Source organism: Callithrix jacchus, chromosome 7 (genome assembly GCF_049354715.1).
Source record: "Callithrix jacchus isolate 240 chromosome 7, calJac240_pri, whole genome shotgun sequence".
Taxonomy (NCBI): Eukaryota; Metazoa; Chordata; class Mammalia; order Primates; family Cebidae; genus Callithrix; species Callithrix jacchus.
Genome location: NC_133508.1, coordinates 33986382 through 34010904, shown reverse-complemented (window position 1 = coordinate 34010904; position 24523 = coordinate 33986382). Strand labels below are relative to the sequence as shown.

The window sequence follows — 24523 nt, the reverse complement described above, 5'->3', positions numbered from 1 at the left end:
GTTTATACTGTGTCAGCTTTTATGAAGATGAATTATAATCATTTCCATACAGCTGGGTAGCAGTTATGGTAGTTTACATTAGCAACGCAAAACTCAGACTTACTCAGCCAATTTGGATGTCAATAAAACATTTGTTACTTATTTTCAATTTTATCATTGGTTATAATTTATAGTTAGAATTGAAAATGTTAACATGTGTGACTGCGTTTGTTTTAATTAAGTGTCTAATTAGGCTAATGAACCTTGTAAAAATGTAGTGGTGCAATCCTTAATATAATCTAAGTAGTTAAATTTCTAATTATGCATCCAAAATCATGTACAAACATGCAGCATTTCAATGGATTGCTTTGTGCTACTGTAGCCTTCCTTTTTTTTTTTAAGAAACATTGTTCAAAAATGGTAAAGTCTTGAAAGAACTATGTGTGTAACATACTTTTGTATTAGAAAAATTATTCAGAAGTGAGATTTGTATGCAATAGATGTAGTGTTTTCTTTTTCAAATTTTGAAGAAAATATGGGAAACTAGAAAAGGAATAAATTTGGGGATGTTTCATATCTGTCAGGAAAAATCCATTTTCTTGAAAAGCATAAAGCCAAGTAGGGTTTACCTTAGATTCATAAGGAAGGTAGAGGAGGTTCTGTGTCACAGAACCTCCTGTAGTCAATTTTTTTGGGGGGTGGGGTGGGGACATAGTCTCGCTCTGTCATCACCCAGGCTGGAGGGCATTGGCTCAGTCTTGGCTCACTGCAACCTCTACATGCTGGGTTCAAGTGATTCTTCTGCCTCAGCCTCCTAAGTAGCTGGGACTACAGGTGTGTGCCACCACACCCAGGTAATTTTTTAGTAGAGATGGGATTTCACCATATTAGCCAGGATGGTTCTATCTCCTGGCCTTGTGATCCACCTGCCTCTCAAAATGCTGGGATTACAGGCGTGAGCCACCATGCCCAACCAGTCATTTCTTCTTAAATGTATACCACTCCACTAATAAGTGCCCAAGTCTTCTATGTTTTTTCTCCTAGCATAGCCAATCTGCAGTTGTTCTGCTCCTGGAACAGTTTCCCAAACAGAGCTTACTCCAATTCCTCCTTTCCTGACACCTACCTTTTTTATTTTTTGCAAAGTGGTTTCTTAGGATGGAACATGGGTGCCCCAATAAAGAATTCTGGTATTAGCTGCCGAGAAGGAAAACTCTTCTTTCTACCACCATACTGACATGCCAAAAATGTTCAAACTTCATTTGCTTTGATCACTTTCTCTAATAAAACTGTTGCAGCAGCCACACCCTAGGCAGGCAGTTCTTTATTACTTTAGAGCAAACTCTAATTTCTTTTGGGTTTGCAAAATATATCCCTAAAATTTGTTTTTAATTATATTATTTGATATAGCTTTAAATTGAAAATGGGGGTGTGGAAATATATCTGTTTGTGAGCACACGTTTTTCGGGAAAGTGTCTCCTCTTACTACTTTTGATTTCCTTCAGAGGTTCTTTTCATTCTCAGTCTAGCTGTTACCAGTTCAATTTTCATGTGATTTTTTTTTTGATAGTTCATTCCCATTCCTTTGTAATCATTTTCACCTAGTGGAGTAAATGAGATAATTTTGCAGATTGTACCACTTTCCTTTTAAATTAATCCATTCTTTTTGAGAGAATGATTCTAATAGTGTGGTTAAGTACTTAGAAATCAGCAGGCTACTAACTTCACCTTAATTCAGTCTGTTCCCTTGATTCCCTGATCACTTGCTGTGTCAGTCATGGTGAAGTTTTTCTCTTCTGGGGTCTTCTTCCTCCCTCTTACTCCCAGCCCCCCATCAGGTCTCTAGTACTGAGGAAAAGGAATCTGAGATTGTTAATGACTTGTAACAATGTTGGTTGCCAAAGCCTCATTTAGTAAATTTCTATTATGTTTTCTGTAAATGTATAGTGTGTTTATTTATGATTTGTAACATTTGTACTGTATGTTAGGATTACTGATGCATTTGGCCATAGATGAGGACTTATTTATAAAGACAATCATTCAAGAAAAGAAACATGGTGTGTTAGTCTAGAATGATTAATAGAAAAAAAAACACGTAAGTTTAAAACAGAAAAATTGAGATGAATATAAATCTGTTCATCTGCTTATCGGGAAAGTGTTACTGATGTTTGAATTAAAGAGCAGATTTGAGCTGGGCACAGTGGCTCAAGCCTGTAATCTCAATACTTTTGGAATCCCAAGGCAGGAGGATTGCTTGAGTCCAGGAGTTCGAGACCAGTCTGGGACCCTGACTCTGCAAAACAAACAAACAAGCCAGGATGGTGGCACACCTCTAATCCCAGCTACTCAGGAGGCTGAGGCAGGAGGATTGCTTGAGCCTAGGGATTTGAGCTTGCAGTGAGCTGTAATTGAGCTCACTATACCTCTAGACTGGATGACAGAGCAAGATTCTGTCTCAAAAAAATTAAAATAAAGATAAAGTAAGGATTTCTAAGTTATACTATTTTAAACTGTCATAAATACTGAGAGGATGTATCCAAGATAGCTTTATAAATTTAAATAAATGATCAGTGCTAATTAACTGCTAAGTAATTTCCATTAAAGACTATATATACATATATTTTTTTCTAAAAATGTTCTATAGCCTATTTTAGATTACACAAAATATTTCAGAATACATAAAAATGTACTAATTATTAGTCACTTTAGATTACAGTAATGTTGTAGTCATATTGAGAAATCGCTTATGATTTCACCAATTAAAAACTCATTAACTGGAGTGAGTCTTGGTAGGGCATATTTTTATTACAAGGACTGAAAGCATACACATTCCAAAAGTGTGCTTGGTTTATAGTGGTGGCTTTTAACTACAGCTGTGCCACCTCACATAACTGAGACATCTTTTCCTTCAAGCTTTTCTTTGAAAGTGAAGTGGCCAGATATCTTCTGCATGTTCTAGTGGTATCAATAACTGCGATTTAATTTGATTTCTTGTATTAATCTTCCTCATTTATTGGAACCATAGATATATCTTAATAATTCCTTTGATTCCTATGATGAAACACTTTGTTCAATTGCAGATAGAAACAAACAGTAGGGAATCACAGAAAGATAAATTATGGACATGATCACATTTAAACAATAACTTAATTTTTGGTTTTGCATATTATGGAATCTCTTTCTCCCAAATATGAACTGAGTGTTAAGTTGCTCCTGAAGGTAAATCAGTGTACTTTATTCTTACCTTTGATTTGAGATAATTTTACATGTTTATATAGTTCTAATACATGACAGTAAGTAAACATTGCCTACATAATATTGTTTTTACGGGTCACTAATATTTTTAGACTCTCACACTAGTAGGTGCTGATTCTCAACTGCTACAATTACAGTTCTTGCCAGTTGATAGGTTTGACTCGAGTAATGCTGCCTCCTTATATTTATTAATAAAAATTATAATGAAATTAATGACCTTATAAATATTCATAAAGAAAACCCACAAAAAACAAGTGAAATAGGACTTTTGCCTGAGTTTAATTCTTTTCAATTTCGTCGTATCTTTAGTAGAAATACTTCCATGAAGAAAGGATCTGAATCTAAATTCTGTTCACTTGTGTTCTGTTTTGCAAAAAGCTTTATAGAAATAGGAGACTTGTTTACCTCAGCTAAACTCCATCATGCCTTCCTTCAATTGTCATTTATCAAGACCTTACTACTAGCTAAGTGCTTGAACTGCCGAATCTTACGTTCTCAGCTAGGAGCTTACAATGTACTAATAGAGATAAGGTATGTATGTAACAGAAGAATGTGGCATATGTCCATGGAACAGATACAACAGTTACTGGAAAAGTATAGAAGCAGCAGCTATCTATTTTGCTACATTTCTGGTGGAAAACATATACAGTTGACTGCAAGTTACAGTTCTCTTGGGATTCATATAGACATTATTTGAAAATTAGGGTGTCTTCAATTTTAATTTATGCAGGACTCTCAATTTTAGTGTCTGTCTAGGCATTTTTGTCTATTAGAATTGTGAAAGAAAATACAAATTTTGGAAGTGCAAAAAATAAGTTCTTATAAAAATTTTAATATGATACAAATTTATGCCAACCACGAAGTAATTAACAGCAATCAGGCCAGATGCGCTGGCTCACAGCACTTTGGGAGGCCGAGGTAGGTGGATTACCTGAGGTCAGGAGTTCGAGAGCAGCCTGGCCAACATGGTGAAACCCTGCCTCTACTAAAAGTACAAAAAAATTAGCTGGGCATGGTGGTACATACTTGTGATCCCAGCTACTCGGGAGTCTGAGTGAGGAGAATTGCTTGAACACAGGAGGCAGAAGTTGCAGTGAGCCAAGATTATGCCATTGCACTACAGCCTGGGCGACAAGAAGGAAACTCTCTCTCCAAAAAAAATAAAATAAGAGTAAAAAAAAATAAATAACAACAATCAAAGCTAGGTTAAGACCCCTGTTGCTTATACTGTGATTTAAAGAAGTATTTCATATTTGTCCCAGTCTATATAGAATGTCCTATCAGTTATGTTGTTGATGTTCTAGAGCAAGTAGGGGGTCTCTCAAAGGTCATTCACACTTTTCTTGCAACCCCAGTGTGTACATGTATAGAAGAAATGAATGGTGATTTGCATTATTTGAACCTCTCACTGATGCTTTTCTGTTTGGTCATTTGTTTTTCCAAATGGGAATATTGACAATAAATGACTTACTTTTGGGAGACCTAACAGGTTTGAAATTCACAATATTAAGCACTGTCAAATTCAAATGCGAAGCACGGAAACTCTTTTATTTCCTAAATCTTTCCTATTATCATTCTCAAACCTTCAATGTGATGAGGTTAGCTTTTCCTCATTACCTTCACTTTCATAGAAAGATGGGGGTTGCAGCCGTCTTTTAAGCTAGCGTACCAGCTGGCTTAAAACAGAAAATTGCCCAAGCCATTCACAAATACGTGCTTATCCATGCTCTACACTGCAATACCCACTCAACCATTAGGCGGGCTCTGTTAGGGGCATTTGTAAATATAGAGAGTGTTTTAGCTTGTTCTCGAAACATAATACTGACCAGCCAGAAAATGATTTCTTACTATATGGAAGGGATCCATTTTTACATATCATTTAAACTGTTGTGATTTTTGTCGGTTGTTTAAAAATGTTTGAATAGTGATTTTTAACATGCTCCTTTGTAAACATAATACCAGCATTAAAGTGGTAGGGCAGTGTGCATGGTGGAGATGTCACATGTGTAATCATTTGCATTCTTAATGTTCCAGAACCCTGGGGTTATTAGTAAAACGATTGGAAAAAGGTGGTAAAGCTGAACATGAAAATCTTTTTCACGAGAATGATTGCATTGTCAGGATTAATGATGGCGACCTTCGAAACAGAAGATTTGAACAGTAAGTGCGTGCTCACTGCACTTCTTTTCTTACGTGTGTTAGGCATGACAGAGTGCAGTCAGTTGACATGCTTCAAACCACATGTCTGTGATCTCAGCCTGTATACTGGAGAGAAATATTTTCTGCCATTAGCTTTTAAAAATTTAATCATACTCATAGTAATTAATATCATTAGACTATTTCAAAATGTCCTTTGATGGATATACTCTTCTTAAATAGTATGGCCCCTGTTTTGGCTTTCAATTCTGCTGGCTCCTCACCTTTTTGAAAATTGGCAGTGTGCCCATTTTTATCATACTTTAACTCACATGTCTATCTTTGCTGCACACAATTTCCCTAGATACAAATAAGCAGATAAAGCTCCTTTGCACCTCAATATTGGGTTGTATTCAGATATCCTTTGTCTTGATTCAGACCGTTTGTTAGTCAATGAAAAAATAAAAGTTGGCCAGTTCTTATAAAACAAGGCAGGAACAAAAAGAACTCTTAAGGACTTGGAGTGAGACTTGACTAGGGAACCAGCATGAGAAAGAGCTGCTTCCCAGGCTGGTTGTATGGTTGCACTGTGACCCACAGCTGTCAACATTTTGAATTATTAAGGTTGGATTGCTGTTCTTGAGATTTTTGCATATACCAACTTAATAAATAATAGTTACTTTCTGTAGTCTTCTAGGTGTGTGCGTTTAAAAAAATTTAAATACACGTCTAACCCAATCCAGGATTTTAAATATAATTATAAAGCTATGTCTTTCTTTCTTTGAAAACTTAAAAAGGAAATATTTTGTAATGTCTATAAATTATATTAGACAGTGTTGTAGAGAGAAGGTTGCATTTGGTTTCTATTACTGAAATTATAATACCTCTGTTGTACTTAAAACATGTTTAATGACTTACAGTTGAGAGAACAGAATTTTTTCTATAGTTGTAGATAATTTTCTTATTTTTGTTGAGAGAATGAGAAATTTATATTTGAAGAAACATCTATTTGGAGATCAGAGCTGCAAACTTGATTGATAAATTAGTTATTAGAATTTTCTTTTCAATTTCAACAGCCTGTCAGTTCCTATTGCTTAATTAGTATACTTAATTAAGCTCATAATATCTTCTAGTCTGCCAGTCTTAATTTGCTGATTTTCTATTCTTTCTCAAACCCAGAGCACAACATATGTTTCGCCAAGCCATGCGTCTGCCCGTCATTTGGTTCCATGTGGTTCCTGCAGCAAATAAAGAGCAGTATGAACAACTATCCCAAAGTGAGAAGAACAATTATTATTCAAGCCGCTTCAGCCCTGACAGCCAGTATATTGACAACAGGAGTGTGAACAGTGCAGGGCTTCACACAGTGCAGAGAGCACCCCGATTGAACCACCCGCCTGAGCAGATAGACTCTCACTCACGACTACCTCACAGTGTGCACCCCTCGGGAAAACCGCCATCCGCTCCGGCCCCAGCACCTCAGAATGTATTTAGTACGACTATAAGCAGTGGTTATAACACCAAAAAAATAGGCAAGAGGCTTAATATCCAGCTTAAGAAAGGTATGAACTATCTTGTTTTTGTTTTGTGGAATTTCTTTTCCTTCCTTAGTAGAAGCACACAGGAATAGGAATGGAATTTATTTTAAAAGTCAGCCTACTAACCCAAAGCACCCTAAATTTTATCTCATTATTTTGTGAAAGAACTGATTCATATTTTTAAAGCTACTTACCTTTTACCATATTTAAAATTGTGTTTCTTATATGTCTCCGGTTTATTTTGCCATGTAGAAGTTAAAATGTAAAAGTGCAGAGAATAAGACTTTAAAATATGTCTATGAGAAGAAGGTAGCAGTTACTACTGCTGTAAAATTTTTGATTGTGAATGAAGATGGTTTCAGGACATTGATATCAAACACAGAACAGTAGTCAGGATCTGACCATTTTGACTGCCCCACTTGCTGTCTAAATACAGCCCTCAAAGAGAACTTCAGAGGTCGTGCACTTCAGTCCAGTATTTGCTATGGGGGAGTGACCCATTTGTGTGAGGCTGCCAGCAGTTCATAGTAGGTTGCTGAGAAGGCAGGACGTCGGCTCTTGTCTTTTGTTTTCTTGTATTACTGCATTACTTCCCTTTCTTTTTTCTTTTTCTTGTTTTTTTTTGAGACAGGGTCTTGCTTTGTTGCCCATGCCCAGTGCAGTGGCACAGTTACAGCTCTCTGTAGCCCCCAACATCCTACGTCAGTCTCCTAAGTGCTGGGACTATAGGCATGTGCCACCACATCTGATTTTAAAATTTTGTAGTGATGGGAGTCTTGCCATGTTGCCCAGGTTGATCTGGAACTCCTGGCCTCACGTATTCTTTCCACCTCAACCTCCCAAAGTGCTGGGATTGTGGGAGTAAGTCACCATACACAGCCCTGCTTCTCTTTCTTATTGTGATGTGAAAGTCATGATGGCGATTACTGATTCTTCATACATCGTCCATCAATTTCTGTATTTTAATACCCTTCCAGTATATAGTGGATCCCTACATTTAGAGAGCATGCTCTTGCAGTTTGCCTCCTTCAAAGTTCAGTGCAAACTATTGGACTTGACTTAATGATTTTCACCCAGTGTTTCCAGGTACCAAGATACAGTTTTACTGTTCATGATCCATTTTAGCTGAGCATTTTCATATATTTTTAAATCATGTCTTTCAAAATGGTATTATTATAAATAACATATATCTTTTCTGGGCTCAACCAACAACTATTACAGTTGGATGGAAATGATTCCAAGAGGGGTTCATTATTTCCTCAGGTCACATGGCTGTGGGCCACAGATTCTTACCGGAATGTTTTCTCCATCCGGATATTCAGACCATTCTTCTTTCCATGTGGGGTAGCGTTTACAAGGTTGTCAGCCCTGAGGCTGCTTTCTCCTTTCGAAATTGTATTCTTTCATTGAACTTTATGTGAACCACAAGTTTCTTATTTCTCGCTACTGGCTTTTAAGCTCTAAATACTTGGTTGACATGATCAGGAGTTGACAGCTTGCCTTCTTGCAAACACAGAGGCATATCAACAGAAACCCCTTTAGCTCTGTCAGTGCCTAAATGAGGGAAATATCACATCCTCTTTCCTCCTTTTGCTCTACTTAAATGACAGGCCCTTGTTTTTAACCAAAAACATGTCAAGAACCACAAATAGAGTTGTATAAAAATTAAAATTCTGTGTGAGATCTCTCAATAAAGGTATAATATTTTGCTTCACCATTGTCATAAAGATATTCGTTCATAAATATCTTTTACTTTTTGTACTGATAGAGCAATATTCATTTAGTTAATTACAGTTCTTCAAAAATTAGGATATTTGACAAATTATGATAAAACATGAACTTTTCAAATGAGGTGATTGGGCATTAAAAGTACCATTGTTTTCAATGCAGATATTATTTTAATAGCATTTAATGAAAAATATGATTGCATTTACACAAGCTAATGTAGAAAGACTGTGCTTAATCACTGGATGTACAAACAATGGTTTTAAGTGTTTTTCACACCTTGAGTAATGTTAATGATATAGGGTCCCATAGATCTATCTTGATTTTAATTTACCAACTGTGAGAATGTATGACAAAAAGCACATGCTGCCTGTGCATGCTGCCAATACTTACAAATATTTTATATAAAAATTATGTTTACTATAAATGTGAGACGAATGCTGATTATCTTTAATTAGGACTAAATACATATATTTTAATAATAATGATTGTAGGAGAATTGAACAGACTTTTCTTGTGGCTAGCAGATTTCTTTTTACCAGTTATTATTGCATTTCTTAGTGAAGTATATTAAAAACAGGGTGTGTCAGTATTGAACTTCAGATTGAGTTCAAAGTGAGCTAATGGGCTTTGAGTGGCAGCAATTCTTCAAAAACTGGGCTCAACTCTTAGTAAGCAAAAGATGCCGGCAAAAGATGGTTTTCGGCCTAATTTTGGAGCTACATTATATAACATGACAATAGAATAGCCCCAGTATACTTGCTTCCATGATTATGATTTCTTAATATTTATTACCATTTTGGCATTCTCAAATACCCTGCTCTTTTGTAGAAATTAGTTTTTTAATAAAGTCAGAGGAGAAGGTCAGTAATCTGTTTCAGTCAGTTCAAAATGTTTTGTTGGCTTTGTTAAATGAAATTGATATCTACTTACCTTTCCTTGAAAGGTCATTGCCTGAACTTTTTAGCTTATAGATTTAGGGGTTATTGCTGATATTTTAATAGTATTGAGGTTCCTATAACAGCATTCATAGTTCATAGAAATTACTATTGCAAAAGGAGAATAATTTAGAATTTTTACTTAATAAATGTTATTGCAAGTCATTAGTTTTGTGAAAGCAGAGATATATGGAAAAGTCTCCACTGAACAATTACAAACATTTTATATGAACAATATGCCATTCAGGTCTTCAGCATAGAAGACGTTAGAAATTAATAGTCTAGGCACCCTAAAGTGACTTCAGACTAGAAGTAAATGAATGCTTTGTTTGCTGTTGTGAGTATTGATTGTAGGTTTTGCTACAGGAATAATTTTGGAGTTTTTTCTGTATTTCTCCTTTAATGTTTCTTTAATCTACATTTTTATTCACCCATTTTTGTTCACTTATATACTTTTCATTACAGTTTTATACTGAGTGCTGTATCAGATTAATGTGCTCTTTTCTAGGTTTTTCACCTTTACAGATCTCTTTATTCTTCCCATAATGAGCAAGTATTTGCCTTAACATTAGTTTAACTGAAATGGAAACTAATATCTTAGGAAGTAACTTTTAAAAAAAGCTTAGGTAGAAATCATTATTAGAAGTATTCTAAAACTTTTGTGATTCATTAGAAATGTATCATTATCTTCACAGTTTTTCCTGGGCACACTTTGGCTTATTGCATGTTGATTCTAGTGACATACAAACCCTTTTCTGAGTTGTATTGAGCATATAGGACTGCCTGTCAGTAAAGCTGCCAAAGAAATGAGAATTTAAGTTCTGTGACTTAGCAGAGTAATTTATAAATGCATCATTCATTTAGTACCTTTAAACATAAATATGATGATCCCCAGGTTTGGTAGTCATGATCTGAGATGATTCTTCACTGAATAATTTGCCTTTTTTGGGAGTGGTGGGTTGGGAAGGAAATATACCTAGTGAGATCTAGGTGAATTAGAAGTGAGCTAGGCAAAGATAATATGGTTCATGGTTTATCCTCTTAGTAAATTGCTTTGAATAATTATGATTTTGGGAAAGGTTTCATTACCTGTATCTAGAGAGATCGTTCATTTCACTATTCTTTTCCATCTCCCTGGATGTTTTTGTCTCCCTTGCTCGTACCTCTTACCCTTAAAATTTGGATGTCATTATTGCACAATAATACTTGAGTTTTGAGGTACCGTGGGTCTTTTTCTTTCTTCATGTAGTGCATTTCCTATTCAAAGATAATATTGATATAAAAACCTTTAGCAGTCGTGATTATATATTAACTTCCATCTGTCTTTGAGAAGATTGCTGTTTCTTCTTAGATTAATAACTGTTGATATGTAAACCGTTTAAAGCTTCCACAATATAGTCTATTTTGAAAAATTTATTACAACTTTTAAAGTGTTAGATGAAATGTGGACCACTGTGAAAGTTACAAAATGTCAAGTTGAGGTAGAGTCTACTAGTGCAATACACCTGTAAAATTCAAGGTATCTCATTTTATTTACTTTTCTTTCCCTGTCACATACTTAGGTACAGAAGGTTTGGGATTCAGCATCACTTCCAGAGATGTAACAATTGGTGGCTCAGCTCCAATCTATGTGAAAAACATCCTCCCCCGGGGGGCGGCCATTCAGGATGGCCGACTTAAGGCAGGAGACAGACTTATAGAGGTAAGTGACATCCCCAAGCAACATGTTCCCTAATTCCTGAAATGTCCCATTTCCAGGAGCCAACTTTTAAAAACATTTTCATAAAATATAAAATTAAATTATATACATTTTAGCAGAAGTATACGTCACAGAATGTTGCATTTCTGTTTTACGTTTACATTTTCCATGTTATCTTTTTTATCTGTTTTTAATTGTTGAAATTTTTTGTAGAATTTTACTGTGTCACCTCAGCTGGTCTTAAATTGCTGGCCTCAAGTGATCCTCCTGCCTCCCAGTATGCTGGGATTACATGTGTAAGCCATGGTGCCCAACCCTTTTTTCTATGTTATTTGATGAGAAATTATCTTTCCATTTAGTTTTTTTTTTCAGTGAGATAGAGTCTCGCTCTGTTGCCCAGGCTGGAGTGCAGTGGCATGATCTTGGCTCACTGCAGCTTTTACCTTCTGGGTTCAAGTGATTCTTCTGCCTCAGCCTCCTTGGTAGCTGGGACTATAGGTGTGCCCCACGACGTCCGGCTATTTTTTTTTTTTTTTTAATTTTTCATAGAGACAGGGTTTCACTACAGTGGCTAGGCTGGTCTCGAACTCCTGACCTCAAGTGATCTGCTTACCTTGGCTTCCTAGAATGCTGGGATTCTAGACTTGAGCCACCGTGCCCAGTCCCGTTTAGTTTAGTTATAAATTTTTAGTTACTCAGACATTTAGTTTATGGGGTAACATTCTGTCATATAAAATGTCTATAAGGTTATGTTTCTATATGGCTTTATATATATGTCTGGCAATATGGAAATGTTACCACTTTGTATTCAGAACGGAGACAGATGAAATAAATGAAAGCAGTGTGTCTGGATAAGAGGAGCAAGGAAAACTTGAAGTGGCAGCATGGAGAATGAATTGAGACATAAGAGTCCAATGTCAGGAAAGAAAAGAAAAATCGTTTTTGAAATTTTTTTTGTGTCTTCTGAGGTTGGGTTCATTGGTATTTGAAGCTGCCTTAGAAATACAAAAAAAACCCACAAACTACATAGTTTGTGTTTGTGTGATGATTTGCACATAAAGGAGAAAAGGAATATTGAAAAATATATTTTTAGCCATTTTTCTTAGTTTTTTTTTTTTCCGAGAAAATATAGTCTGCATTTTTATTAGCAGATATTGTGTTTTCTAATTAACTAGTATTCAAATACTAATGCTAAGGTAAACTTTTACCACATTATTCTTTTTTCTTATAGTTTCGTATGTGGTTTCTGTCTCTCTAGATTGAGTTCTCCTAAAGAATTTTTGTAAAGTAGGGGAGGATAGGGATAATTTCCATATTTTTTTCCATCTAGATTTTGGGCCTAGATTCTTTAAATTGCATTCCCACTATTTTGGTCTTGTGCATGTGACAACATATTTTAAAGGCACTGTTAGAAGCTAAATAACAGATGTTTGAGTACAAATTATGTTTAGGGTCCTGCTTCCTGAAAAGGCTGCTTGTCCTTGGAGTATAAATTGAGTGGTACATTAGCCCACGCCTGCAGTCATAGCTTGTTTTATTTGTAAGAGTCTCTGCTGGGACTTGAATTCAGTCCTCCTGTCTTCTGAGTCCCAAAAAATACGTCTATCCTTTTCTGCCTCTCCCTCTTTCTTTCTAAAGATAATTGCTTTATTGTTGAATCACTTTTTCTTTTATCATATAATCGCTTTACTTTCAACATATTAGAAAAACTTTTTTATTTTAAAGCAATGAGGAAGACCTGCGCTCTGTATGTCTTTAGAGTTAGGCTTTATTTCCATAGCTCTCAGCTTTGTCTTAAAATGGAAACTTCATTTTTGCATATTTTAAGCCCAACCTTCTAGTACCTATAGTGGGAGCTATACAATATTAATATTTTTAGGTATTTTCTCTGAATGTCCAAATATTTAGAATCATACCAAGAAAAAAATATCAAGTGACTTCATTGTCTAGATTTTTTTTTCCCCACTTTCTTTTGTTTGAGTACAAATTATGTTTAGGGTCCTGCTTCCTGAAAAGGCTGCTTGTCCTTGGGGTATAAATTGAGTGGTACATTAGCCCACGTCTGCAGTTGTAGCTTGTTTTATTTGTAAGAGTCTCTGCTGGGACTTGAATTCAGTCCTCATGTCTGCAATTCCTTAATAATAGTTCGTTGAGCTATATGAGGTTGACTTTTTTCAAAGGTGAAATGTTCCAAAACATATTTTAACTACAGAAAAATTCTGATACTGCTGTTTAAGTTATAAACTTACTTGCCTTGGACAAAAAGTCATTTTTGTCTAAAAGGAAAATGTAGAATACCTTTTAAAGAAAACATATGCTCTCATTTCTGCGGAATATATAGTGCTTTTGATAATGATGTTATACTTCCTTTGAGATATAAGAGTCCCTAAGAATAAGTTGTTTTAACTTTTTCCCCCTGTTTTGAAATCTCTTATATCATTGAAAAATTTCAGGTGAAATATTGCTTCCCTGCTAAAAACACTATTTTGTATTTGTGTTTCTTTAATGTTAACCTTTAGGGGTAAAATGTTTTCTTTATATTTCTTTATATTTGTCAGTAAAACTTCATTGAAAGTGAAAATATTATACCAAAATATTTTTTATGTGTTTTTATTACCCTTTATAAAAGCAACACCTATTTTGGTATAGGAAAACCTATGATGCACAAAGCCATCAAAATATCTCAGTTCTAAGCCAGTAAGTTTTGTGTTAACTTGACATTTTTGAAATATTTATTACTTGTTACTTGTCACTGCCCTGTGATTGTCACTTTGGGTTTAATGGTGAACACTGAAAGATTGACCACTTCCTCTCTTCTAGATATCTGGTCTTAGTTTCTTTATTAGCCACAAAACCTCAGTGGTTCCCAGATCATGGCAGAATTGTACATGAAATGAGTTATGTTCCATAGCAGATATGGCCATTCTGAGAGAGAGAGAAAGAGAGAGAGAGTGTGTGAGTGAGTGTGTGTGTGTGTTTCTGTTACTTATTTGCACAGAATTACAGCTGAAAACTTTTTTTTTTGTTTTGTTTTAGGTAAATGGAGTAGATTTAGCGGGCAAATCCCAAGAGGAAGTTGTTTCCCTGTTGAGAAGCACCAAGATGGAAGGAACTGTGAGCCTTCTGGTCTTTCGCCAGGAAGACGCCTTCCACCCAAGGGAACTGGTGTGTAAATTTAGGGTAGATGAAGATTTCTGATGTGCAGCAACCAGGTGTCTAGATTAGTTACCTGATGGCAAATGTTTATTGAGACATTTTCCAAGGATTTTATATTATCTTATATTTCTTTCAGCCCTCATTGAATACAAACATTCTTTTCTCTAATAATCCCTTAGTTTCAGAAATGGATATCCGCAGTAATGAATGGAGAGGTATTTAAACATCAAACTGTAGGGATATTTTCGAGGTCATCAAATGCTCATCACTGTACACCTCGGATAGACTGACTGAATACAGAGATGCTGATTATTTCAGAACTGTCACTCCACAGACTGTCACTGAAAGCTTGCCATCTTCCACACTGCATATGACAAATTTTCATATTTCACATTTTCATAGTTCACTAAGCCAAATAGATGCTTGCTTGCTTACTGTTAAGTAATACCTTTTAAAAAATTATTATAAAAAATAAAAAGATCTAAGTGGCAATAAGCCTCATGGCTATTAATTACAAATATAGGTCATATTATTCAGGAATACATAAGGAAATGAAAAGGCATTTATAACCTTTGCAACCTATCTCCTTCACTTTTCATGCATACATTAATACATCTGAGCATTTACATGATATTGGTGTGAATGAAATAATTGTCTTAAATTTACATAGTTCTGAGTGTTTTTCTGCAAAAGTGCTAGGTTTCACTGCTATATAAAAATGACATAATTGGAGGAGTTGCCTTTGTCTTTTGATGTGATAAGGAAATTGTTTTATTTCAAGTACAAGGGGTATTTTAAATATGGCAAAAACAGATTCTACTTGGATCATTTTGAATACATTCTTTTCAGCTAGATTTTAGCTCTAAACAGAAATGAATTTGTATAATCTAGAGTGACAAGGTTTTAGGAACCAGGTTTCCAAATTTGTCATATAGTCCTAATTCTCTTAAGTTGTGTCTTCAGGTATGGATGTGTTATGATAAAATTTATATTTTATTAGAAATAAAATAAATATTTTTATTCTCTATATAAACTATATATTTCTGTAAATAATTATAAGTGAAAATAAATTTTAGTCATGAATATCTCATCCCCTGGATATACACAGGTCTTAAAACTTAATGTGGATTTCTTGGAAATTTCAGACTGTGATAGGGTTGAAAAGTGAACACTTTTGTTTTAAGTGGATTTTGAATAAATTGTGAAAACTTCTTTATATTTAAAAATGTTTAATGCATTATTTCTCAATTTAAATTCAGTTTTTCGTTCTCCCCCCACTGTTATCCAATTTTGTGCTTAAAATGCCACCTGATCCTAAATCTGGAGATGTCTCTATTAAATTGTAAATGAGCACTTAAAAAAAAACAGCTAGCTTTCCATGTGATTTGCTGAAGCTTTCTTCCTTAGTGTCTCCGAGTGCACTAGTTAGCATTATTAGATTGCCAAAGCCTAGACACTGCTCTTAAGCAGTCTTTTGCAGAGTTAGTGCCAACATATAGCCAGCTTAAGGTTATTCAGGTTCTTCTTGTCCAATTTTTATCTTCCAGGCTTCTGTTGTTCCCTTCTGCTACCTACTTTTTTTTTTCTTGGTTATGTAATTTATTGCTTGTGAGCTTTTCATTAAGAAGTATGCCAGTAGGCCATCAGTCTATTATGCATGTTGCAGCTGCTTTTTCAGAATTTAAAAGAATAAGATCCTGAAAACTTAAAGGGAGGGGGCATTTAAAAATAATCTTTGAATCCAGTAGAGATAACTACTTGCCTGTGTTTGGGGTGTCTATGTTTAAATTCCCTGTGTCTAAATCTAAATATTTTTATCAATCTGTGCCTTTTTTTAATAAATCAACCTTGTAAATGCCTAGATAATTAAGGCAAGTCTACATTATATGAAAAAAATCACATTTATTCTCTGTGCAACATTTTAAAGTATAAAGCTGTGGTTCGGACTGTGGTTCAAACTGTTATTATCTGCTCTAGCTATTAAATGATTCTATACCTTAAAACTTTGATTTGATTGGGAAATTTTAAAAGCAAAATTAGAAACAGTGCCATGATTAGGAAAGCAGTTTGGTGAGACTTGTTTTCCTCCAAATAATAAATTCATGATGTACTGTGAATGAGCAAGTAAAAATGTATATCTAGAAAAATTTCTTTGAACACACACATAAACACACACATCAGCAAAAAGTTGGAAGACAGAGTATTACATCAGCCATCATATAATTACCCTTTATATATTTTGTGGATTTTAAGAATCAACAAAATTTTCTTTAAATCATTGTGTCCCTGTGTGTTGAAGATGGCTTTGGTCAGTCTGTATTTATGTTTTTCTTCAATTCTTCTAGAATGCAGAGCCAAGCCAGATGCAGATTCCAAAAGAAACGGTAAGAGCTTTGTCTTTTGAGGATGCAGAGATGTTGGAAAGATACATTGAACTAACTTCTTACTAATTTAATATGAAATTACTTGTCCTGCCTTTTCCTGGCTCATAATAGTTAATACATGGGTTTTTAAAATGCCAGAGTGGTCCTATTTTAAGGTGACTTATTGTTACCACCCCAAGTGGAGTATATTTTGGATTTTTTTTTGGTCAGACAGACACACACACAAAAGAGAGACCTTAGAGTAATTTCCTATTTACTTGCATAATAAGGTCCAAAGCTTAGTTGTTTGACATATATGCAAAATATTTAATGAGTTTTGAAATGCTAAATTATAAGTGGCCATAAAATGCAAAGAAAAGTTAAACAAACTTGATTCAGTCATGGATAAAAAGGGAGGGCTAAGAGAATACAATAAAAAAGTATACACAGGAAAATTAGAGGGATGTGTATTAGGGTAAGCATAGTTGTTAGAATAACTGTAAAAGGAAGAATTTCTTTGAATAAAAATTAAGGACTCAGAGCTCACGTTAAAATGCAAACATAGTTGCATCCTGTTGAGAAGACAAGTCCTGAGACAGACTATGGACAAAAGAGTAAGCTTAGTTCCAGCAGACAGAACTAATACAATAAAAGGAAGGATCACTGTATCACGCTACATCGGAGTAAAAAGGGCATTTTATATTGACATGATAGAAATTCTAACCACCAGGATCTTTTTTCTTTATTATGTCAAATGACATAACACAAAAACATTCATTCTCAAACTGTTGTAAATAGAAAATATAGCAAAGTCATATCCGTAGTAGGTAATATCAGTATGTTCCCTTCCAAAAATTGTTACATTGTTGACTAAAAAAGTAAGAATATAAATAATTTAAATAATGTAATAAACAGGTTTTATTTTCTGTACAGCTTTATAAACACATAACTTTGAACTAATAAACAAAATGTTGTTTTTCAAATATTCATTTTTTTGTCTAGTATTTCATAACTCACTGCAGCCTTGACCTCCTGAGCTCAAGTGATCCTCCTAAATATTCCACAACTCTAAAAACAAATGACAAATTACATCTTGAGGGAAAAATCAGTATACAACCTTGAGAATATTCCACATTAATAAGTATGTGTTGTAGACAATTCCTAGCTTTAATTTTTGGTTTATGAAACAAGTAGGGCCATTATATCTCATCAAAATCACATTGATATTTGTGTGTTGGGGGTAGATTAAGCAAGGGGAAATTGGACAAATTGATTGTAGATAATAAAATGGGGTACAATTGCAATTTATACTACTCTTTGAAAAGACAGTAATTATGGCAAAGTATAATGTAAAGCTACAATACCTAAAACAGCATAGCATTGCTACAGGGGTTAACAAATGGATCATTGAAACAGATTAGGGGTTATAGAAACAGACATGATATGTATAGGTATGTGCATGTATGTTAAAGATGGCACTTCAGATAAGTAGCTTTAAAAGGATAATTTACTTAGTGTTTATAACAACTGCCCATTCACCTAGAAAAGTTAGCTTTTTCTCACCATATATCAAAATAGATGGAAAATATCTGTAAAAGAAAATAGATCCATTAAGTCATTTTCACACACACACACACACCTTTTGTATCTGTACCATGACATTGTTATAGGATAATTGCAAAAGGAGGAAGTATTTGCAGTGTGGTCCTTGGGGGAAGAGCTATTCCTTTATGATTTAGGATAAATATCATAGAACATTTTGGAAAACACAGTGACTTTGCACTAATCTAATAATGTCTAAGAAAATCTCAGATGGAAAATAATGCTTTAAATAGTAAAGATAGGCATATTCTTTCAAAACATGTAGTCAGGGCCAAGTGCAGTGGCTCACACCTGTAATCATAGCACTTTCGGAGGATCACTTGAGCCCAGGAGTTGAAGACCAACCTGGTAAACATAGTGAGAACTCATTTCTACCAAAAAGTTAAAAATAAACAAAAACCACGTAGTCAATCCTGTTGAAGAAACTATGATTGACTCTGAACTTCTCCGTCACCAGAGGGAAAGAAGCATCTTTTGACGTGGTATTCTGTTAAGAAATGCTAGGTGCATTTCAGTTCACAAGCTGTGTGTTCATGGTAGCATGACACGGCAACTGGCAGTCACTTTAAAAAAGGAAGTCATGCATACTTTTACATGGATCTGACTTCTAGTTAAACTTGGGGACTTTTTTTCTAATACAAGTTTCTCAAACTCAGTTAAAAGTGTAGTTTAGTTTAAAATATTGTTTGTTTCTTAATTTTTTATGCATGAGCTCACATCTGTGCCTTTCTTTGTGCTCCAGCTATGCAGTATCATTTTGAGTTGTAAAAGGCTTAATATTAACATGATGATTTAAGTTGACAGGGGCACAGTCTCTGCCTTTCTACCTTTTGATGGCCGAGGATCTGTTTTAGGCTTTTTGAATATTGCTACATCTTAGCACATAGTATTGCTCAAGGAAAACTCCATGATAGGCTTTTGCTGTTTTTATTAGTGACTTGTTTTAGGTTCTAGGTCTGTGAAATCTTTGATTATCTGTTTTGTCAATGCCTAGAAATGGGGAGGGGGTGGAACACTAATTATTTCACTGGAAATCCAGGTCTCTTCCATTTTGGGCTTTCTCTGGGTTGATTTTGGAGCAAACCATGGTGTATCTACTTTAAACCACAGGAATTGGTTATCTGTGCATCCAGTTATGATTCTTTTTCTTTTCCTGAAGGAGATATGTTACTTCTTTCAGGAGCTATATGTGATTTATACAGGCTCACAAAAAATAGAAGGCAATTTCTTTCATCTGTAATGCTTAGCATTGCTTATAACATTGCAGTCCTATCAATGACTGGCATTTATTCATCGATCATTGTGTGAAACTCTTTACATGGATTATCTTATTTAATCTCTACAATGTCCATGACTTAGTTCAGGCATATCTCTGGGCCACATTGGAAGAATTGTCTTGAGCCACACATAATAACACTAGTGATAGCAGATAAGCCAATAAATGAACAAATCACCAAAAAAAAATCTCATAAAATTTTAAGGAAGTTTAGAAGTTTATGTTGGGCCACATTCAAAGCCATCCTGGAACACATGCCACCCACAGGTCTCAGGTTGGATAAGCTTGACTTAGTTGGCAATACTATCCTATTGAAAGGGGAAGAACAAAGAATTAACCTGAGGATGCTCCAAATCTTGGAGCCAGAATTAAACTCAGGCTGTCAGAATCTGCAGGGCAGATTTTATTTCTCCTTGATGTGGGTTGGTATGTTGAGGGGAGAAAAAAGAGATAAGCTACAAATATAGTTTCAGGTAATACAGTATTACTGAATTAGAATATTACTATTACTGAATAGAGTTTCATGTTGGAGGTTGATAAACTATGATTGAATTTTATTAAATGATAAATCCAGGGTTAGATAGCATATCATTAGTCAAGGTAGCGAGAAGAGATCTTGTTGATTTTTTTTTTAATATTGCTCATGGATTGATACATAGGCTTTCCTAGAGCATGTGTTTATTACCATTGCTTTCCATTAACTGCTGCATTTCCATTAACTCCTGGCTTGGGCTGCTTTCCCCTTCTTTGCCTGTCTGTATGGATACCAACTTCGAATCCTGCTGACTTTTACCTGTCTCATTAGGCTTTCCCTAACCAGAACTCTAGTGTTCTCATCTGTTTGCAGTTCATTGTCCTATTTGTCTTTGCTTGTCTGTATTTGTAGAATGCATTTTTCTTGCTTTATTAATCAAGTTCACTGATCTCAGCTTACTGCAGCCTCCTCCTCCTGGGCTCAAATGATTCTTTTGCCTCAGCCTTTTGAGTAGTTGAGATTACAGGCATGTGCCAGCAAGCCCAGCTAATTTTATAGTTTTAATAGAATGGTGTTTTGCCATGTTGGCCAGGCTGGTCTTGAACTCCTGACCTTCGATGATCCACCAACCATGGCCTTCCAAAGTGCTGAGACTACAAGCATGAGCTACTGTGCCCAGCCACATGCTTTAATTTCAAGAATTTAAAATGCATTTGAGAAAGTGTTAGTGGGCTTTCCCTACAGAAACCACAGGGTTACATTGGGGATTCTTATAGGAACTTTTTTGAAGATCAGAAAGCCATCTTGATAGGCTAACTTCAGAAAGGTAATAGTCTCAACTTAGAAATTTAATGAGTTGGAATTAAGCCTGGTCCCTATTAGGTTTATTTTACTAACAGTTACAATATTAATAGATGAAGTGTAGGCTGCCATATTGTTTTTTTGTGTGTATGTCTGACCGAGTCTCATTCTCTTGCTTAGGCTGGAGTGCAGTGGCTTGATCTTGGCTCACTGCAACCTCGCCTCCCAGGCTCAAGCAATTCTCCTGCCTCAGCCTCCCAAGTGCAGGCATCCACTACCACACCTGGCTAATTTTTTTTTTTTTTGACATGGAGTCTCACTCTGTTGGCCAGGCTGGAGTGCAGTGATGTGATCTCGGCTCACTGCAACCTCTGCCTCCTGGGTTCAAGCAGTTCCCTGCCTCAGCCTTCCGAGTAGCTGGAATTACAGGCATCTGCCAACATGCCTGGCTAATTTTTTCATTTTTGGTAGAGATGGGGTTTCACCATCTTGGCTAGGTTGGTCTTGAATGCGTGACCTCGTCATATACCTGCCTCAGCCTCCCAAAGTGCTGGAATCACAAGCTTGAGCCACTGGGCCCGGCATTTTTTTTTTTAAGTAGAGACGGGTTTTCACCATGTTGGCCAGGCTGGTCTTGAACTCCTGACCTCAAGTGATCCATCTGCCTTGGTCTCCCAAAGTGCTGGGATTACAGATGTGAGCGACCGTCCATGGCCTAGGCTGCCATATTCATCTGCTGTAAGTTGGGAAAACAGTTGAGTCAGACAAGGGAAGAGGAACCTCAAAGAGGAATGAATCTATGTGCCATTACCTCTGAATTCAAGAGCGTACAGATTATTTGAAATAAACTCATTGTCAAATACTTCTTTAGGCCTATAATGCATATTAATTTTAATATTCCTGAGAACATACATGGAAGTGAATAAAAATCTAGGTTTTTGTTGAAGATTTATACTGACATACAGTAATCATATGTTGACCTCAGTAGTTTGATTTTGAGTATCAAATGTTGCTGTTGTCACAACCAAATTTTATAATGTGTGCCGCTTCTAGTGCCTTAAATGTTAATTCAGACTTATTAAAAAAAAAAAAAAACCTCATTCCAGAATTGGAATTGAATAATATTTTCATGATCTTACAGAAATGCCAGTGATTATGGTTAGTGACCATCTGCAACAGATTTTACGGGATTCACTTGGGATGGCTTACTATTATGATACTAAGATAATATTGTTTAATGTTGGCTGTGTTTTTCCTTCCGGAATACATCTTAGTTTTTGTCTAATTATAGCACTTTTGCAGCATAGTGGTAAAACTGATAATATCTTTATGATTTATTACATGATCTATTTGCTCTTAAAAATCTTAAGTCATAATAGACGGTTTTTGATATTGCAAAACTATTGTGGCTTAATTACTATACGTAATTTTTTTTTTTTTGGAGACAGAGTCTCTGTCACTCAGGCTGGAATGCAGTGGCATGTGATCTTGGCTTACTGCAATCTCTGCTGCCAGGTTGAAGTGATTCTCCTGCCTCAACCTCTTGAGTAGCCAGGATTACAGGCACCTGGCACTACGCCCGACTAATTTTTGTAGTTTTAGTAGAGACGGGATTTCACCATCTTGGCCAGGCTGGTCTTGAACTCCCGACCTCGTGATCCACCCGCCTCGGCTTCCCAAAGTGCTGGGATTACAGACGTGTGAAGCACCGCTCCAGGCTGTAATTTTTTTTCTGAACTGTTAGACTTTTGGAACAGTTTCAAGAATGGTATGGTACAAAGAACTCTAGTATACTCTTTATCCACATTCCCCAATTGTTAATATTTTACCACATTTGCTATATAATTTTCTTTCCTCCTCCCCTTCTTCCTTCCTCTACCTATTCTTCCATTTTCCCTCCCTCATATTTTGTATGTGTATATATATATATATTTTTTATTTTTATTTTCTGAGAAAGAGTCTTACTCTGTTGTCCAGCCTAGAGTGCAGTGGCATGATCTCAGCTCCTATAACCTCCTCCTACTAGGTTCAAGCAATTCTCCCACCTCTCCCTCCCTGTAGTAGCTAGGATTACAGGCGTGTGACACCATGCCCAGCTAATGTTTGTATTTTTAGTAGAAACAGGGTTTCACCATGTTGGCCAGGCTGGTCTCGAGGTCCTGACCTCAAGTCCTTCTCCTGCCTTGGTGTCACAAAGTGCTGTGATTACAGGCATCACTGTGCCCAGGCCCTATATAATATTTTTGTGTATTGAGAATAAATTATAGACATGCTTTCCCTTTATCCCCGAGTGCTTGAGTGTATCTATCCTAAGAAGGAGGATATATATTTTTCTCTTTTTTTGGAGACAGAGTCTCATTCTCTTGCCCAGACTGGAGTGCAGTGGTGATCTCTCCACTTACTATAATCTCCAGCTCCCAAGTTCAAGCAATTCTCTTGCCTCAGCCTCCTGAGTAGCTGGAAATACAGGCAGGCACCACTTCACTGAGCTAATTTTTGTATTTTTAGTAGAGACAGAGTTTCACCTTATTGGCTAGGATGGTCTCCATCTCCTGACCTCGTGATCTGCCAACCTCTGCCTCCCAAAGTGTTGGGATTACAGGCATGAGGCACCGTGTCTGGCCCGAAGGAGGACATTTTCTTATGTAACTATGTTATGGTTATGAAAATGAGTAAATTAATTGTATTAGTTGTCCCAATTAAAGTCCTTTATATTGTGAACGAATGAGAGAATGAATGAATTACACAGATAGAATTTGGTCCTGTTTCCAATTCAGGATTATGCATGGCACTTAGTTTTCATGGTTCTTTAATCATCTTTAATCTAGAACATTTCTTCAATTTATCTTTGTTTATAGTTTTTGAAGAGAAAATTACTCTGTGCAGATTTTTAATTTTTGAAGGGACAGACTACTTTGAGAATGTCCCTTTATTTGAGTTTGTCTGATGTTTTTTTGATTGGGTATTTGGGGGGTTAACATTAGAGATTAATAATTTTGCAAAACAATTTTTCCTCAACATCTTTTACCAAGCAAAAGATTTAAAAGTCTTTCAAAAATGTGTTTGGCATCTGCCATTCGAATTAGAAAAGAGCATAATAAAGCCAGATGTGACATTCGAACTTTACTAATAAGAATAATGAACTTTATAATATCAGCACAAATAACATACAGAAATGTTCATCTCACATATGGGTAAAATTAAAATGGGAAACTTAAGGAAATTTTGGTGTTTGATTGTAGGGTTATTTTATTAAGAGGTTTATCATGGTTTTAAAATTTTTCTTAAATTTAAAAACCATGATACTTTCTCCATTCAAAAAATTCTCTCTGTTCAAAATATAAATGGCTGTTCATAGTGTCTCAGATATCTACCTGCATTGTATTTAATCTCTGTTGGTTGAATAAGTATATTCTGTCTTTAATGTCTATGAAAATTTCTGTTCTGTGTGGTACTCTGATGGTCTGCTGTCATGGCGTGGTTGTTTTTTAGGGCTGTCCTAAGGTGCTCATTCATAGCCTGTCTTTGTCCCTAGCAGCAACCCTTGCCCATCATGTACAGGTGGGTGGGGAGCTAGGGA

The 24523-nt window shown here is 35.6% G+C and overlaps 1 protein-coding gene across 50 annotated transcripts in view; it reads left to right on the top strand.

Annotated features, from left to right (window-relative positions):
- Window positions 1–24523, top strand: part of PARD3 (par-3 family cell polarity regulator) — a 716461-nt gene that overhangs the window by 430092 nt on the left and 261846 nt on the right. For 33 of the 50 annotated variants that reach the window (XM_078329879.1, XM_078329878.1, XM_078329877.1 and 30 more), the window contains 5 exons: window positions 5269–5394; window positions 6550–6932; window positions 11134–11273; window positions 14307–14435; window positions 16772–16810. In XM_078329879.1, coding sequence (XP_078186005.1) covers window positions 5269–5394; window positions 6550–6932; window positions 11134–11273; window positions 14307–14435; window positions 16772–16810 — 817 coding nt within the window. The remainder of the gene's footprint in view (window positions 1–5268; window positions 5395–6549; window positions 6933–11133; window positions 11274–14306; window positions 14436–16771; window positions 16811–24523) is intronic. The other 17 variants (XM_035307171.3, XM_035307172.3, XM_078329873.1 and 14 more) reach the window with 1 other exon arrangement.